Here is a 20,130-nt window from a genome sequence, read left to right as displayed (position 1 = left end):
TCCACCTGACTCAAAACTTTCAACATGTGTGGTGCGTCTTGGGGGATTCCACATCCTGATGTCCTTTTTGGGAGCCATTGGCTATCTGATGTCTGGAAGTGGTCTGAGTGAACTTCTGATTGTTGTCTATGCTCCTCTGTCAGTAGACAAAATGCTGCAAGGCCGTGCTTTTGCCAGGGTAGTGAGAGGACATTTGCTCGCAACCACAGCTTCATTAACCATAATATTAGAAAACATCCAGTTGACAGAAGAAGAGCAGACATGTATTGAAGAAGTAACATCAAATTTTCTTAAAAGCCTCCCTCTGTGCTTTCAATAAATAAAAACTCTCACCTTAAAGAAGTGTCCATTAAATTCAGAGCTGCACTCGATCAACTCAGTGATAAGGGACCAACAGCAAAACTTTGGGTGCAGTACTTCAAAATGGTATGCCTGATAAAAGAGTACATTCATGCTGAGAGGTCTAGGGATTGGAAAGGACATCTTGATTGTGTGAAGCGAATGATCCCGTACTTTCATGCTTCAGGGCACTTTCCCTACGCCAAGTCGTGCCATTTATACATCCAAGATATGGAAAATCTGTCTTCAAAACTGACAGCCGAACAATACAACAAATTTGTAACTAGCAGTTACTTCAAAATGCGCCAATCTGATAGCTTTTGGTCAGGGGTGTGGTCCGATATGACCATTGAGACCACCCTCATGCGAGCATTTTCTAGCCAAGGTGGCATGACTCGTGGTAGAGGTGTGACAAATAGTACACTCAGCAAATGGGTAGTTGGAATGAGTGCGACCCATGATATTTGCACCTCCATAGAAGAGTTTTGTGGGGTTCTATTCACAACAAGTGAGCAGCACAAAGATTTTGGTCAAGCCCGCCAAATTATGGATGCCGCTGATGTTACCAAACTAATTCAGTGGTTTGGGGAATATTTTCCCTTTCCGACTAGTAGCGACATCATATCCATTGCGACCGGGGTGGTTGGTGACAAAACCATCACATGCTACAATGCTGTTACAGTTGGTAAACAAGCAATAGCTAAAATGGTGAGTTGCCCATTTTCTGATATTAAACTGTCTCGAAAAAAATCTAGCACTCCCCCTTTGGGCTGTAAGCTCGTCAATCAAGATCAATGACGAAAATGTGTTGGTGGATCCTTTTTTTGCTATTCCAATGCATAGCCATAAGCAAGATAACTGACCAAGATTTAAAAACTTATTTGCAATATGAATTCGCTCCTTTCCCTTTAGCTTTCTTCATTGAGGGTGGGATGAGGAAAACGAGGAAGTCGGTTCTCTACAAACAGCTCAAACAAACAATCAAAGAAGTACATGTGACACACTTTGACATTGTTATGGACAGAGGACTTCTCCTCCACAAAGTTACATGGCAATCAGGTTGCACAATATCGGTAATTTGTGATGGGTATGCCAATTTCGTGAACAGCCACTATCGTGAAAGGAGTTTTACTGTATTGTTTGATGGGTACACAAGATCATCAAGTACCAAGGTCGCTGAGCAGCAAAGGTGGTACCATCTCAGAAAGTCAGCCGACATACATTTCAATCAGAGACAGTCACAACTGTGAAGCAGGAAGACTTCCTTTCAAATGTCTACAACAAAAGTCAACTGATTAACATGCTAAAGGTCACACTACACGCACATGGAATCAGTACCCTTCAAGCACAGAATGATGCCGATGTCCTCATTATAGACACAGCTGTAGAGTTATCACATACCACTGCTGTTGCTTTTATAGGTGAGGATGTCGACCTAATAGTCCTGTTGATGGCAAAAACACCTGATGACCAGGATATATTTTTCGTAAAGCCTGGATGTGGAAACATAAATCCTTCATTGTGTTCTACCCAGGAGCTTCAGACCCAGGGGCTGCGAGATAAACTTTTTCTACATGCCTTCACTGGGTGCGATACCACCTCAGAAGCCTTCCGAAAGAGTAAGCTTGGATTTATCAAAATGTATTTGAAGTCTCCAGATGTCCAGGGAGCTGCTGCAGTTTTCTCAGACCTTTCCTCAACAAAGGATGATATAGAGGAAGCTGGAAAAAAGTTTATTTTGAGGTGGTATGGGGCCCATCCTAAAGAGAGGTCTTTAAATGTTTACCATTACCAATCTTTTGTTAAATCGGTAGCCAATATCAAACCGGACATCTCATGCCTCCCATCAACTGAGGGGGCAGTATATCTTGAAACCATTTCTTGGGTTCTTGGATTCGTGGACCCTGCCTACAACAGAAATCATTCTTGCGAATAAGACCTGTTTGCAGACAGTCCCGAAAAACATTGACCCAAAATACCTAAAAAGGGTGTGGGGGAGGGGGAAAATTTAGCGAAGTAGAAAAAACACTCACCAAAGCAGGGTGGATGATGCCATCACTCCGGACGGTGCCGCGTCTTGGCTGGCCAAATCCCGACGCAGTAGATAAAGAATAAGTTCATAATTTAATTTAATTTACATAGAAGAAGAAGAACTGAAAAGATAACTCTACTTTTCACTACTGGCTGGCTATATTATACTATCTAATCTAGGGATCTCATCCCTGGTAGCATATTGACTACATAATGCGACGATCTCCGCTGGAACCCGCGTGGACGATTACCGTATACCAGCCATAAAGAGGTCGCGCGCAGAAGTGCCCGGGCGCGTGGATAGTGTCTTAATTAAAAACAGGGTTCAGCCCTGGAACAAAGGTTGGGGGGGCGGGAGTGTACCGAAGGTATCCGAAGATGCCCGAAGGGGTGGGGCGAGAACAAAACACAACCCGAGTGGTTAACTTGAAGTTCGTACAATCACTGCGCTCTCTAGAGAGACACTCCGAAAACAACCGCCTATCGACTCTAGCCAGGTCGAGATGGTGAAACCTGTGTTCTTATGCTGTAGCCAGTGCTGCGCTCTGGTGGCCTAACTGAGAGGGGGAATGGAAGTACCCATCTCAAGTGCACAGGGAGCGCTGGAGGCTTTTCTCTGTCAGCCACGAGGTGGTTAGTTCTAAAGGAGCTCGTTAGATGGTGTGGGTGTCTCCAAATCGCACCGCAGTTCTGGAGGCTGAACGGCCTTGACTCAGGTCACTCGCCCTGCTGGGTTCATGAACTTTCGATGACACTCGCAAGGGGGGTGGAGTAATAGGGGGGGGGGGGGAGGGACTAAACGACACCACTCGGCATGGGAAAACGCGCCCTAATGTGACTTTCTATGAGTAAACCTAAGATGCGTGACGGGAAAAACTGCTCTAAGCTGGGCTCTGAGAAGTGGTAACCACTCGTCCAGAGCTGTTGTATGCAAATTTAGTCATGTAAGGAATTAATGTTACAGGCCCCAGGCGTGACTGCAAGCGGGAGAAATGTCATCCGGGCTGCTAACGTCATCTTTAGACTTGCAAAATATCAGATTGGCCCCTGAGAAAAGGTGCCTCAGGCTACTGCAGCAAAGTTTAACTAAGTAGAGTACACCAGCCTAACAAAGTGTAACTCACCCTTTTGTAACCAATTTATATGGAAAATAATATTTCCAAAAAATAATTTTAAAATTATGACAAAAATTTTAATATACGTGCCTAAATACCTAATTTCCAGCACAGTATTATGAGTTTCCCCGAGTTTTCTGTATTTATATGCGAGGACGGCGTTCTTAATGCAAGTTATAATTTTGAGTTATTAATAATAACGTGAATAGCGAGGCGGTGATGGAGCCAGCAGAGCGCTGCACGTGTGGCCGCAGGTGCGCTGCGTGGACCAGGCGGAGCTGGGGCTGCCCGCGCCGCAGTACAGGCTGTCGCCGGTGGACGTGAAGAGCGAGGCAGTGCTGGCGGAGGAGCTGGAGCCCCTGGCCTCGCCCCGGGCCCCGGAGGTCGACGCTGACGAGGAGCAGGACGAGGAACAGGACGAGGAGGCGCTGGCGCGCCACGTGGCCGCCAAGCTGCGGCGCCTGGACCCGCTGCAGAGGATCTTCGCCGAGAAGCTCATGCACGAGGTGCTGTTCGAGGCGCAGCTGGGGACCTTGACGCGCGCTGCCAGGGTGGTCGTGGAGCCCCCGCCATGAGGCTCGCCGGCCCGCTGCTTCTTTGGGTCAAGTCTTAGTTCAGGGGAGAGTAGAAACAAGGAAGACTCCATCTTGGTTTCGACATTTTAAACAATAACATTTATATATTTTTACTAAAGTAAAAATTCCTACATAGCTGATTAAGACCACATATTTTCTAATGATATTGAACAATATCAATTTAATGGTACTATTATATGTGTATTCAACCTTAAAAAATAAATTATATACCTAACACCAATGCCTTCACAGGGGAAACTATTCGTCGTAAATATGCATGTTATTTTAAGACACTTAATAATAAAATGTACTATGATTTAACAAAGCCAGATATTTTTATTGTATTTCACTTTAAAAATAACTATGGCTTACAAACTGTTGAATCCAAGATGGATATTCCGGTTTATATTTCTCACCCTAGATGCAACTTACAAGATCACAGAATATCTTTATACACTTAAAAGTTTTTAGAAGTAATGTAAATAGTTTTTGTATATTCAAAAGACTTTTGAGTGAGTTAATTATGTTTGTGGACAACTTAATTCCTACAATTAAATACCCTAGTTATAATCTTAGTAACGAGTATTAGAAATATGTCTTTGTTTGTGAGATTTTGTTTGTATAAAATAAATGTGGTTTTATTTTACATTTAAGAAAAAAATATGTGTTATAAAAAAACGGTATTTTTCTTAAATAAACATATTTATTTTTCCCGGATACAAGATAATAGTACAATAAGGGATAAATAATACAATTTACAAAATATGGTTGTCAACATTTAAATTTACATATATAATTAAATTTTCAATGAATAAAGTGATTCATAAACAACCTGGCTAGAGTTAGTAAAAAATCATTTTTTTTTCTTTTTGCTATAAACAGTGAATCATAATACAAAATGGGGCAATATTATCTACATCAATCAGATATGACAATAGGCCTGAAGGGATTTCTAATCGCCTGCAGCATTATCAAGGTTGGAGAGGTTGTGCCAGTAAGGGTGCAACCTCGTACCACAAATGAAAATCAGGGCATAAGATTAGATAACTTTGAAGCAGAATTTTTGGTTACCAAGGGTGAAGTTACTCCAACTCACGATCGCACTCTTCCACCACATAGCACTGAACTATAGCGATTATTAAAGCGATTTCAGGAGAAACTTGCACTTTAATAAGTAGGAAAAGCTTTTAGGTCATCTGGTATAGCATTATGGATTACGAACAGAACCTGAGAATATCCAGTCCATCAACGAGTGGCCTCAACCTAAAAATAATCACGAATTAAGGAGTTTATTAGGACTTTGTACCTAATATAGGTACTTCGTGTCTGGTTTTGCAGCTATTGTCAGAAAACTACACTAATAGACTGAGAAAAGTAGGTAGTTTTTGTGGACCTCAACGTGTGAGCTGCATTTCAAAATCTTATGGAGATACAGTGTTCTAGCCCTGTACACACCTAATACCATTAGCATGGAGAGTATATGCTTGACCCAAATGGAAGCAGAGATGGGCGGGATGCTTTACATTTTCAGGTTCAGAATATAACTGAATGAGTCATCGGATACTACAGTAAAGCATCAAAAGAAAAGAACTTTTAGCTGTAGGTAAGTTCGTTTAGTGTGTTTGCAAGAATTGATATGAGAAATAAAATTACTTGTAAGAACAGATAAAACTGCACTAAAGTGGCTGTTGCAGTTCAAGAACCCTAAATAACAGCAATGTTGACACTCTCACCGACCATGTAAAGTAGACTGCAACCACTGCAAAAGAGCATAGAAGAATGAAGGAATCTAAGATAACCGACTTACGACTATCGTTAACAGCGACGATAAATGGGAACATGCCAGCCTAAAAGTGGCCTGTCAAGACCATGACTCAGGGTACAAAGAAGGCTGGCTATAGAGGGGTTCACAACATCTATCATTGCATGACATATCCAGTGACTAAAGAGCTGTGAAAGCGTATTGAGCAAATTGGAATACTTTTAGAATGGTTGATGGGTTATTGATGAGGGTTTATGATAGTCTAAATGGGTAAGTAGTTACTATGCAGCTTCTCTTCTCGACAAAATTAGTACTAAAAGTAGTACTAGTACTAGAACTCTATCCAAGTTTTTTCAGTGCTACTACTGATTGAGGTGCCGTCAGTATGTAGAGGCTTGGTGTAAACAATGTGACCCATATTCAGCCAGAAAAGGCCACAGTATCAGAGTAATGGAAAAATTAAATTCTACAATGTCGGAACTCCATTTTGTTAAGGTAGCTATTGATATTTTTTGGCATATCCCCAAGACTAAAGATGGTAACTGGTATATCCTGGTGGCAATTGATTATTTCAGTAAATGGCCAGAGGCTTATGCGTTTCAGAACCAGGAATCCATCACCGTGGTGGAGACACTAGTCAGGCAACCTTATTTACATATTCGGGGTACCGATGCAACTGCACTCAGACCAAGGCTGCAATTTTTAATCGTTTTATTCCAAGTGGTGTGTCGGTTACTGGGGATAAAGAAAACCAGGACAACAGCCTTACATCTTTAGTCTGTTGGCATGGTGAAAAGGTTCAACAGGACCCTAGAATAGCACCTTGCTAAGGTTGTGGCTGTACACCAACACTATTGGGATCAACACATCCAATTATTCCTGATGGCATACGGGGTGGTCAAAGATGACTCGACTGGACCGATTCTTGTTAGTATTGTGTTATTGCAGGAGTTGAGACTACTCTATGATGTCAAGTTTGACCATCCTCGTCAAGACCAAACCAGCTTTAACTACTGTATCAGCCCAGGAGTGCACGAGTCCCAACAGACTACAAGCCAATTTTCTGGAAGAAAGTATAACACTCTATACGATGAGGCTTTTAAAAACCAGTGATTAGCATTGAACCATATGTCAAAGTACAACCTAAAAACTAACTCGGCTGGATTTCATAAAGGGTATTTGGTGTAGCTATACAACCTATAATGAAAGAAAAAACAATTGCCCTAAACTTCAAGTGGTGTGGGAAGGCTCAAATGAAGTATTGAAAAGACTAAATAATGTGGCCAGACACATGCAGCGAAGAAAGAGGGGATGTATCCTTAAATACCTATCAGTTTCAATTATTGAAAATTATTGGAAAAATGAGTATATTCAGGTTATACTGAATTCAGTTTGGCCGTAAAAGAACATCTTAATAACTGAAAATTTGTTTTCTTATTTTATAATTATGCGTTTTTAAACTTACATAAAAATTCATGCTGCACATAATTTCTACTATCCGATGTTGATCACTGCAAGTTTAGGAATATATATTTTTTTTAAAGGTAAGAAATGAAATATTCCCTAATGAAAGTAAAGTTATTTATAATAGTGCTTGAGACAAAATGTTTTTTTTTGTTCTCATACTTTCATAATTTTAAAATATAAAAATCACAATAGGATTTATTAAGGTCTATTATAAAATAATGATTATTTTACTGGCGATAATTATTATTCATGTTGGGGAAGAAGGCCCTTTATATATGATTGAGTTTTGTATAGAAAACAGACATTAACACAAATGAAGATGTTAATAAAGTTGTTAAGAAAAGAACAATTATAATTTTTGGTTCAAGAGGATCCTTGGAGACAGAAGAAGTCTGTCACTCACCGACCTTCCTTCTTCTCCATCCCCCCTTCAATCCTTCTCCTCTATTCCCCCTCCCCCCTTCCACCCACCTCCTCCTTAGGGCGTTATGATTTTGTATATGCGCGCTGGTGTTCTTTCCTCTTCCCCTCTCGAGCTCTGCGCAGGCGCACTGCCACTCCGCAGGGCATAAGAAGGCTGGCAGACTGTTCCTCGGCCTCATTCTTCACGGGTGGTTCATTAGGAGAGGCTGACCGAGCATCGAGTCCCGATGTGCGACGGCAACCCTCGGCTTGGCCAGGCACAGGTTATGTGTGAGTGCCGTCGTCTTCGGATTGCTGGTGTGTGGTGGCCACAACTTTTCGTAGTAAACGTAAATGTTAAAGCCAACAGAGATTTTGTGATAAATTTGCAACAGTAACCCTCACAAATATGTTACAGTTAATTGAAATTATAAACACTGCGTTTGCGCCGTCCCATAATACGTTCATTTAGTGTTAATCATGTTTGTTGTATCTCATACCATTGTGCTGTTTCATATTTAGCAATGACAAAGATTTTTTTCTTTAGTTAAGTAAATTGATTCCGTAGTTCTCTCCTTCAAGGGAAACCGCCGCCCTGAATGCACTCGGCTCGTTGTTCCCGCCAGGGCGCGACTGCCCCAACTGATCCTGGGGAGATGCTAGCAGCCGGGGACAGCGTAGGGTGAGGCAACATTGACTCGTGCTGTTTTGGGACGGTCGAGGAGTAACGTTTTGGAACGCAGCCCTGCGGCACACGTGACGTCACAACTATGTCACGTCGGAGAAACTGTTCGCAGTCTATAGTTTCTTCATATACATACATGACTTTTAGATGATTTTGTAATTCATATGTGCAAGTGCACTTCCGTACTTCAAAAAAGTTGGTTTTGTTTGAACAGTGAACCGGTTATAAAAGTGTAAAACACTATAGAGTAGAGAATACTATAGTTACCAGACATCTCTTTCCTCTCTTACTATTGCTTCAAGTAGTTCAGTATACTCTAAATATGTTACTGTGATTATTAATGAATAAACAGATTAATCTCTTAGCATAATTCAAATATTAGAGTGCCCTAAAAATTTCCTATCACTCTTATCTGTGTAGCTTCATTTATCCCCCAATTGGAGCCACGCACCATGTTCTGTTATCATAATATAATAATGCCTTACCTAAATACCGCACGTAGATATAGTTTGTTACAAAGTATTTTATTTTATAGATATTTTTTTTAAAAGAATATAAGTAAATTTTAAATTAAATTTTCAACAAGCACATACACAAGAACTATTTTTACATTATTACTTTTTATATGCAAATTAAATCTTAAGGTATAATATAAATATTTAAAAAAAAATGTTATTTATATTTTTACTCACGCGTTTCATTGTCTAAATTAAATTCATAGCCATAGGCAACTCTTAAAAATTCAGTTTGGTGGTTTTGAAAATTTTCAAAATATATCGCTTGGTTTCACTTTGTTCGGGTAGCTGAAAGAGTTTCAAACTATTAATATTACGTTTAAAATAATCAAAGAAATATTTTGTTATTACTTCAAAATATATGGCCAATTCTTCAAACAATTCTGCATTGATAAAAAAAAATAACATTGAAGCAAATATATGTTTTGACGTGGTTTTTGAAGAAGAATGTTTCGCCAACCAACCAGAAGCAATCCTGCCGACATGACAGTACTGATACTGGTCGCCAAGCCGCAACAGAGAAGCGGCAGAGCGCATGAGGGCTTCCAGGCGAGTGAGCACCTACCCACGCTGGCCTCGTCAGACCTGGCTGAGTCAAGAGCCCAGCTGCCTCCTTCACTCTACTCACAACGGGAAAAATATACCTCGTATAATATTTACAAAAAATTATACTAACCTATCAAAATGATATATAACAAAAAATTCCGGGTGTGCTGTATTTTGTAACTACAGCCGCCAGGGGTTTGTTTTATTAATTTCCGTCGTTCTGAACGGGAACGTTGTGTATGAAACAAATGAGGCTCGCTGGAGCGCAAATTTCGCGCCTCGTTCGGGGGCTCGTTTTGCCCCACTGGCTCATTTCTCTCGGCCACATTCGATATCTATGACACTTCTCTGCAGTTTTAATTGCTTCTGCTCGGTGTATTTTGCTTTTTTTCTTTCTTTTTTTCCAAAATAACCCGTTTTCGCTTACTCATTTGGCGATTAATGGCTCCAAAACCAAAATTAGTAACTTAAAAATTATTACACTCAACTAGCACCACTCAGAGCTCACTCACGAGCCACTTAATGTTTAAATCACACCAATGGGTCTATAACTCTCGCATTTATTTGTAGCTCTCTCTGACTGCAGTTCGACGCTCCCAGCAAACGCTCATTACGTCAGCACTGCAAATTTAACCTAGTGAATTATAGGTACGTAATGACCACGAGCAAAGTCTGACCTACGAAGATATACTTACTTAAACTCTGTAGTTTTCACAGTTTACGAGTTTTAATTGGTGTCTAATTCTCAGCCGAAATGACACCGAACCCGAGATTAAATACATTTATACTCCTGTCGGAAATTCATGTCAAAAAATATTCTGAAATATCTTGCGCCTCTCTCTGGGTAAATCGTGCGCACGCCACTAGTCCTTGAACACTTGTTGAACAGTAACGAACCCACGCTACTTTGCAGTGTTAGGTCTGGCGATGACCCTGTCCCAACACGTCAGCTATGTCGCTTTCGGGTTTACGACGTGGTCCGTGGCGTCACATATCCGTGAATGTTACAAGCAATAAACACCGAAGCAGCGGGTTTACTCAGTAGTCGTGGAACGCTTCAGAATGTTTAAACAATAAAGTTACAAACCCATGAGTCACATTTATTTACGAACAAAATTGTTCCAAAAATACATTTTTGTTTCACGCTACCTACCGCGCCATCTCTCGCACTAAGTTCGCGACACGGCCTTTATTTTGTGATTATTAGAAAAACATGTGATTGAACGTTTTACACTTTATTTTAGATTATGACATCTGTTAACACTTTTCTTTCTTTTAAATTCGTTGTCCGTACATAATTATTAAAATTAAGCTTCCCCCTGCATCATTTCATTAGTTACCTACATTAATTAAATATATTTGAAAAGATTTTGCAACGTAAAATAACGGCATCAAATTTCTCATACTACTTAAAAGTATTTCAAAATCGTAATCCAACGCGTCTGTGACGGGTGCTACCAGGAATATTGCAGACGTTCCCACACAACCGCGTCTCACGAGGGTAGCTTAATTAGCCGACCCAGTAATACCGACGACTTACTATCTATGACACTACACTTCCTTGTAAATTCTCCCTGACAAATCACGCTCAACTTGGCTTCAAACAAATACATTTAAAAAACTTCATTTCGTGTGTTTATAATGCAATAGAGCTCTGGCGTGTAGGTACTATTATCACGTAAAAATATAAAATATCACGAAAACACATTTAAAGTTTGTATATTTATAATTATTTAACAATAATTGTGATCAGATATAAAAAAAATACAAAAAAAATAATTTTCCGATTTCTGCATCGCATGAAAACGAAACAAAACATTTTTCGTTAAATCATTTCTTGGAGAAAAAACAATATCAACGAAAACACTACGCCTACATGGTAATCCCAAAATCATGGGGCTATTTGAATTACGTATTTTGTTTCTCAAAAGTTCACATTTTAACGCAATAATACATAATAAATAGTCTTCAAAAATTTTCTAATATCTACCACAAAAAAATTGCCCCCACTTTTTTTCCCCTTCTTATAACCACCAACACAATTTCGCGGGACTGTCCACATCACTTTTGACAACTTAACCAGCACATTTTCTCTGTAACTTTTCTTCCAAATATTAAACACCACAGAAGTCACATGGTGTATTGTCTTCAGTTGATGTTTCTGACAAAATTTCGTTGTAGCTCGTGGAGGTCTCAGTTTATTTACTCATTCTGCGCTGTCGCTTATGCTTTATATCAAACTTGGCTTCTTTTATGTCAGTGATGATTTATTAAATGTTAGTTTCTTTTTAGGTCTTGTGTTTCAGTGTAGTCTTGAGTGTGCACTGCAACAGACAACTGCTGCTACATTTTCTCCACGTTCCAAATTTCTCAACGATACATTCTCTCTATTGCCCCTTTCACGTACAACCTTCAAGGGCCTGATGTTCATTGGGATACTGCTCGCATGCACATTGTGCATGTTCTGAGGCTGGTCCTGAATAACAAACTAGGCTGATACACTTCTAAAATTGCCATAAAAATTATCAAAAAGATCTTTATTAAAAATAATAGCCCGAGTTTTAGAAAACCTTCTGGTGCCCTCAAGAAAATGTCATTTCTAAAAGCAGAAGTGATTTAAAACGCAGAGAAGTGTTGCAGGTATCGAATGGGGAGAAACGTAGTCGAGAGAAATGAGCCAGTGGGGAAAAACGAGCCCCCGAACGAGGCGCGAAATTTGCGCTCGACCGAGCCTCAGCCGTCTGCCTCGCGATCAGTTACGGGGAATGCAGGGAATTGTTTGATAATGGATGTGTATGTGCACTCTGATTATTCTGATGTCGATATGGAGTCAGATGAGCCAGCGGTTGTGAACGACGGACTGAGTTTGTCGTGGTTTTTTTTTTTCTATTTTTTGTCAGCTGCCAAACTCTTAAGAAAGAGACCCGTAAGGCAATGGAAAAAAGGCTGATATATAAAGTCCGCAACAAAAAATTGGTTGTCTGTAAAGTCGGTTTACGGACGATAGTTTAACGTGACAAGGTCATAACAAAACATTTATGAAATGATTGCATACTTTTATGAATAAAATTGAATCATTTTTATTGAATTATCACTATTTTGTATGGATAAAAAGAAGGAGTGAAATGAAATCTACAATTTAATTGATAAATTTACTTTCATTTTCACTCATTAATTCAAATATGTTTATTACTTTAACGAACAGATTATTTTAACTATAACTTTTATACATGTTTGCTATTTAACTTCTTCCAATCTGTGTTATTCTGTTAAGGATAGGACGATGATAGGAAAAATAAGAAACGAATGGGAGTGTTTCAAGTTTAATATGCCTCGCAAAAGTCAAATCGATGGTCGTTCCAATCGAGTGGAAGAGAGATAGATGCGGCGCAAGTGTACAATGAGCGTAACGGGACACAGCGTAACGGGACACCGTGTAACGGGAGAATGTGCGTTACGGGACACTTTTTCGTGCGTGCAGCCGGCGTTCATCGATTTATTAGACGTTGTCACGTCAAAAAACAAGGGGAATGCATGTTTCGCGAAAAAGATTCCGAGACTAGCTCAAACTTAAAACACTGTAGCATCGTCTGTGTTTCGTAATTGGGTGATTTTCTTTCAGGTACATGTCTGTTGTTACAATACCAATCACAGTGTTTCAGTAGAAAAGTAAACTCGTCCTGAGTGGCTCGGTCAAATAAGGCAACTACTTCTCTCGCAGACGGCCGCCAATCACAAGGAAGAAACCGCTGGTGCGGGTATAAAATTGTTGCAGTCTAATAGGGGTGCAGATTGTTTCGCGAAATATGCCTGGCCCTACATATAACTAACAAATAATTCGTTCAGTCTTCAAGGCCACCTGGAAATTCATGATACAAACCCCTGGCTGCTGTAGTCCAACGCATGCACCAGCGGTCGAATGGGAAGATGACAAAAAAAGGGAAGGATAGGTATATTTCGTAGCAGGCTATATACTAGTTGTAATGGCAGGGGAGAGGTAAAAATGACGCAGCAGTGATGCTTAGGGACCGGAAAAATTCGCGGGTTCAATTACCTGTAGGATGAACTCCATAGTTATACTCGTACGTACACTCGGTCAAATTCCACCCACTCGTTGGCTGCTGTCTTGTGAGGCGTCCCAACGTAGCAGCCTGTGATTCTATAAAGCTTTGGTCGGGTGTTTCTCATTGGCCCAGAGTCATCCAGGTGAGTTGTGAGCTAATAGCAGAGGCAGCACTGAGGTATAACTATTTGTATTTTAGCCTATCGCGAAATGAATTCGCGAATTTTTCCTGTCTCTAGTGATGCTACAGAATTTTCGTAACGCTGCTTGTGTTTGTCTGCTGTTCAGTTTTCGTAACTGGTAAATATAGATGCTACCAGATTTATTTTATTTTTTTAAAGCATTCTAAAATTTCTTTATTCGTTAGGAAAAGATACATTGATTTATACAATTAACTTTATAAGTATGAAAACAGTTTAATTAAAAATGTAAAAAAAAAATACATACAGTCTTTAGATGTGAACACTGTGATTTGGAATGTCAGAATGACTTATAGATAAGGGGAGGCATTTTTCGCGAAAAGATCTGTAAACTTATTAGACTGCAACAAGGTATACCCGCACCTGTGGTTTCTTCCTTGTGATTGGCGGCCGTCTGCGAGACAAGTCGTTGCCTTATTTGACCGAGCCACTCAGGACGAGTTTGCTTCCGCACCTAATCACTGTAACTGGTGATCTAACAATCGACATGTACCTGGAAGAAACTCGCCCAATCACAAAACACAGACGATGCTATAGTGTTTTAACCTTCATCTAGTCTCGAATTCTTTTCGCGAAATCTGCACGCCCCTACTTATAGACTTGTGAAATAGACTTTCTGATTCTAATTTATGTTCGATCGGAGTGTTTTTTTCTTCTTCATTTTATTCAGTTGGAGATCTTGAATTAACATTATGCCTAAAAATAATAAAAATCAGAAGCAGATAAGAAAATTTAAAAAAGCCAAAATTAGAATAAAATGCCAAAAGAAGCGGGCGCGGAATTTTTTTTTTTCAAATCATATCCGCATCTTTTCTATTCTCAATTATTATCTCTTGTTCATTAAGAAATACTAATATTTATCTCTGTCTGTACCTAATAAGCACGTGGATCCGCGTATTTTTTTAGGTTTTGTTAACCTAAATATAGGACTTTACCGTGGCAGTGTACGGACATCCACTGTAGAAAGGATAGCAAAAAACCGGAGACCTTGTTTATATTTAAATAATTCGTTGGATTTGAAGCGGTTTAATGCTGGAGAGGACGAGTAACTTATCTCCCTACTTGGTATCACTATGCAGTGGTGAAATGTTTTTGCGAAGTAGCCAAGTTTGAAACTTCTTATTCGGATAACAATCTATATATATGTAGTTACGCTCATCGCTGGCTTGATCTTGTAACGCTGTGAGACGGCGCCTGCCTGCAGAACGCCAGCGTGCGACGGGAAGTCTACCACCAGGAGTCTGAGGCCGGCACTCTGCAGGTAGCCGCACTGACTGTTCTACACAGCAACACCTTCATACTTCTTATATCATTCAAGAAGTGCATTTGCATTTTTCATCAAAATATGGCGTTAGACGTTGAAGAAGAGTTTTTATTTTTATTTAATTTGTGAGTTTTTAATCATTCTTTTACTTTTCTAATTTGAATAACTAACTTCGCAAATTAAGTAATTATTCAAATTATAGATTAAAATAATTTTTGACTACGTGAGTACCTACATCGTTATAATTTACTTATTAAAGATTATTGCATGAGACGATTCACACGCAAATTTTTTCAAGAGGTTTCTTTATTAAAAAACAATTTTTTGACAAATACTTGTTTATCATTATATATCAGAAAAAAATATTCATCTGTGCAATATTGTAATAAATTGAAATTCTAATAAATATGTCGTGTGTATTAATTGTTTGTTATATTCGTCATTTTTCAACGGGTACCTTGGGCACCTTACAACTAACTAGTAAATAATAATAATAAAGTAAGTGCAGGGGCGCAGCACGACACCTCCCCTCCTCCCCTCCCTCTTCGCGGGATCACGTGGTCTCCACGCGCCGCCCACTCACGGCCAAGAAGAAGCGCCACTGATTGGTTGAGGGGTTTGACTTGGGCGGGCAGTGGAATTTCAACAACTTTTTATTTTCTTTTGTGTTGGTTGTTTCGTCGGTTTGCGTTAAATCGTGAAGTTTTTTTGAATTTTCATTTATTTTTGAAGTTCACAAGTGATTATATATTCAAAGTTTATTCTTAGTATTATTATTAATTTAGGTTGTAAGTTTAATTCAGTTAGAAACTGGAGCCATAAATAATCAGGATTTTTTTTTTTTCGATTTGTAGTTGTTTATGCATTTTGGTGTGTGGAGGAAAGGCGCCAGAAAAAAATATTTTTTTTGAGAATTTTGAATTAACCAATGCAATAAATTTTCGGGGAACTTATTTATTTCGGTCAGTCATGTTTTGAAACGATCATACTACCTTCATTTCTGTATGGTTCTGCAAATGATTTTTATGATAACATTGAGCATTAATAAACTATTGCTGCGCGATTGCGAGTAATAAACAATTTTGGCATGTTCTAAACAATTTGTAACTATTCCCAGCTGGGTGGTTAATATTCCGTGTCTCCCGGGAAAGGGGACCAGCAACTAAACGTCGAGAGCAGCTCTGCAGATACTACACGGCGGCAATTAATAACAGTCGTGTTTGCAATCGTTGTGAAACTGTGTTAGAAAAACAATAAATATGTCACCTCGCGAGCTGACGGGCCGGCCAAAGCTGGCTCCCGCCTCCGTGTCCACACCGCGTCGCGGTATTTATAGCCTTCGGAAACACATCAACGGCCGACAGTGCCAGCGTTCTAAAAAGGATGGTTGATGGTTTGCCACAGAGCCGTAAAACAAAACATAAGTGTGCTTTGCTAACACAAGAGGTATTTGACCTTGGGCTTGCACAGCAAAACACTGCGCCAGAAGTATCCACCTCCAAGATGACAGCCCACTGACAGCTGGTAATGACAGAGTGTCAGCTTGCTTATTGCCCGCGGCGAGGTGTTGGCTTCGGCTTCAGCACCGAGTCATCTCAAGGGTAAGTAGTTCAGCATATACGTCCACCATGCCATGTTGAACCCTGCCATTGCTAGAGACCGGAAAACTTCGCGGATTAATTTCACGATATGCTATAATCCAAACAACTATAACTTTATATTGCTTCTGTGATTGGCTTACAGTTTATCTGAAGGACTTTGAGCCTATGGAAAACCTTCAATTAAGGAAGTATCGAATCGCAAGCGTCCCAGTTGACAGGTGTCACGAGTCAATAGCCAATAAGCAAGTAGGGGGTTGTGGAGTCTATCCTAGAGGTCATCGGAAGCGCGAATTTTTCCAGTCTCTAGCCCTTGCCTATCTCTGAAGCCACACATTCCCAGTGAGACTTAGAAACCAGTTTCTTGTTAGTGCCAGACACTGACTCATGCGCATATTTTGTCTCGTGCAGAACGTGGCGGACGTCTCTCCAGAGCCCCCGTGGGCGGCGGGCCTCAGAAGCCTGCCTCAGATGGTAGTAGTAGTTCTGGGAGAGTTACCTTTCTTAAAATTTTAATCCCCCGAAAGGTAAATTTTAGCAAGCAGTAACCTTTTTCCTGTCAAAAAATAATAATAATAATCAGATTACTTGTTACTAGATTAAATTTGTTAACATTTCAGCGTTGATGGAATAAAATTGTACATATAAATATTTTAAAAGAAAATGTAAATTCGATTAGTGTACTTTTGTAAAAATATTGTTAAAAATGTGGAATAATAATTTTATGATTATGTTTGAAAAGATAATTCAGAAAAAATAATATATTTAATAGGAATAAAAAACATTATTATAAATCTAGAGATAGGTATGAAATATTCTAGACAATTTGTTAATGCTGTAAAATCATTTACTTCATTCATTCATATAAAAATTTAACTTCAATTAATCCTTTTTAAATAATTATAAAATATTATCCTTTAACTTTTCTACAAAACCACGAAGCCTTTGGGTTGCCACATCCAGCGAACATCCAAATTTTGTACAAAAAAATAACGTAAAATTAGTACTCGTTCTGATACGAGTAATGCCAAGCGCTAACGCGCGTGTGTGTGTAAGATTCAGAATTATGTCCACTGGAAGTAATCAACAGGCACTCAATAATAGGCACCCGGTAACTTGCAATAACCATGTCTTATTCTCATTGCAAATTTCAAATTATGGATACACATAACCTTAACGCTCGAGCAAACAAAAATTAAAATAATAGCAACAAATAAATAGGTTTACATGTTCCAAAAAATATGATGATACGAGACTGAGTCAAATTCAAAAAAGTGTACATAAAATTACACGTTAAGTTCCTTATATGGCAACGCAAGAGAACACCTGCTTCTCATACAAAATAGGCATCGCTCGTGTGAACATCATCTTCAACATAAAAAAAAACGTAGAGTTGTAATACCCCTGGGCAAACATAGCTGGGCACATTAACAAGCGTCATCACGTGCGTTCAAGGCAGTAATTTACTTAAAGTTTCGTGAATATCAGATTTTTTTTTTTTGACATCTAATAAATCGATGATCGCTGGCTGTCCGCACGAAATTGTCCCACTACGCATGTCCCACTACGGATGTTTACGTAATGCGTGGCATCTCTCTGGTATGTTGCGGACGGTACAGAAAACTCGGCCGGGGTTCGAGGTTATTGTTGTGCACTGCGCCACGGGAGTATATTCGCCAAGAAATGGCGTTCTTACAAGTACGTATTATTTTAATTACTAGTGTAAATCTGTATATTTAAACAGTGTTGTATGAGTATTGTTTTAGCTGTGTAACTAAATATTTATTGCTGGTATGATACTTTTCACGCTTTAGTTTGACATTGGTAATTATTTGTCATGAGTTATTATTTGATCAACTAAATCACACACCGTATTATAGTTATGAGCCCACGAACGTGTAAATATTTCGAGTCCAACAGAGAATATGCTAGTTAAAAGAAATTCAAATAAATATCGTGCGTGGAATATTATTAATTTATAACATCTGAAACATTTATTTCTACATGACCTCTTGGCCGTCCGGTAGCATGGCTGACTTCCAATTGAAAGGTGGTTGGTTCGAATCCCGGCAGCTGCGAATTTTTTTTTGTACTTGTAAAAATAAATACGGCGCACGCAACATTTCAAAAGTAATAAATATATTTGAATTAATTAATGCAAATAAAAGTACATTTAAAATTAAATTGTACATTTATTTTCACTCCTTCTTTGTATCCATACAAAATAGTGATAATTCAATCAAAATGATTCAATTTTATTCATAAAAGTATGCAGAGGTAGATTTTATCATACAAAAAATAGAAAAAATTAAAAAAAATTTCTTCCTCAAAGAATATAATATTTTTAATGCCTAAATGGTTTGGTTGCAAAAACCTATTACGGCTCAGTCTCAGGCCGAATATGATATTTCATTTTCTTCTGGATCAATCATTTCATCAATGTTCTGTTATGACGTTGTCACGTTAAACTATCGTCCGTAAACCGACTTTACAGACAACCAATTTTTTTTGCAGATTCCAAAATCTACCGCAAGTTTACACACGTATATATGAGTGAGAGAGTGAATCATGACAGAGTAAGTGTGTCCGAGGAAAACCTGGCGTAGTGGCGACATGCTTCACTGCAACGTGTCTCAGCACGCAAACAAACTGACAAACCAGCAACTCCAGTTCATGACAGTCGTGACAGGGAATACAGCTCAGAGAGACGCGCACCTCGCTCCAGTTAAACGGATGCGACCAAAGAGTTGTCATTCGAGAGAGCAGTTTAATCTCATCAGCCTGGCAGCCTCTCCACCTGTCGCACTTCATAAACGCCTTTCGAGTAACTGCATGTTCCCCTCCGCTTCTGGCAGATATCTGGCAACACTGCGCAGTATGTTCTCGGATGAACTGCTCACAACGGGAGGGTACGACTTGGGAAATTCACTTCGGAATGAGACTCAGTGTATTAGTAGTATACCTTTAGGGTGTTTACCCTCTTAAAATGTAATAAAGCGCACTCGGCTAGCCAAAAAAAAAAAAGGCAATGGAAATGTTAGAGTACCACTAGTTAAGTATTCCTATGGCCAATGGTGCAGCTGTCTAGTTTGTAACGTACTCGCTTCCTGTTCAGGAGCTTGGGTTTTGAGTCTCGTTGATGGATACTGGTTTGTTTTGTAATAAAATTAATTTACTGTTTGCAAATTTTAATGACTTAAATATAAATATTTTATGTATCAGATATTAATTTATATTAAAATTACAGATTTAATTTAATCTTCAAAATATAAAATAATCACGGGTTTAATATATATTATAAATAGTTCTTATATTAATTAAAAATTATATTTTTAATATCAATTTTATTTATATATTTGGTTTTACAAACAAGAACATGGTAGATGATTATCATGAATACATTGCTTACAAATTATATGCACAATTAATAAAATATGATTGTTTACATGAACAACGTTGTTAAAGAAGATCCGTTGAAAAACCCACTTCATTAATTCAAGAATAAACTGGCACGTTTGCTCAAAGATTTTAGAGAGATAAAATCATCAAACTTTAGAAAAATATCATA

The 20,130-nt window shown here is 38.9% G+C and overlaps 2 protein-coding genes across 2 annotated transcripts in view; one reads left to right on the top strand and one right to left on the bottom strand.

Moving 5' to 3' along the window:
- Positions 1–4,891, top strand: part of LOC134536497 (uncharacterized) — an 82,170-nt gene extending 77,279 nt beyond the window's left edge. Inside the window, exon 2 of the mRNA XM_063376218.1 lies at positions 3,740–4,891. Coding sequence (XP_063232288.1) covers positions 3,740–4,060 — 321 coding nt within the window. The 3' untranslated portion in view covers positions 4,061–4,891. The remainder of the gene's footprint in view (positions 1–3,739) is intronic.
- Positions 1–20,130, bottom strand: part of LOC134536654 (ras-related and estrogen-regulated growth inhibitor) — a 325,681-nt gene that overhangs the window by 136,667 nt on the left and 168,884 nt on the right. The window lies entirely within an intron of this gene.

The sequence above is a fragment of the Bacillus rossius genome, chromosome 11 (genome assembly GCF_032445375.1).
Source record: "Bacillus rossius redtenbacheri isolate Brsri chromosome 11, Brsri_v3, whole genome shotgun sequence".
Taxonomy (NCBI): Eukaryota; Metazoa; Arthropoda; class Insecta; order Phasmatodea; family Bacillidae; genus Bacillus; species Bacillus rossius.
The sequence above is the reverse complement of the archived record's forward strand: the minus strand, read 5'-3'. Positions and strand labels throughout refer to the sequence as shown.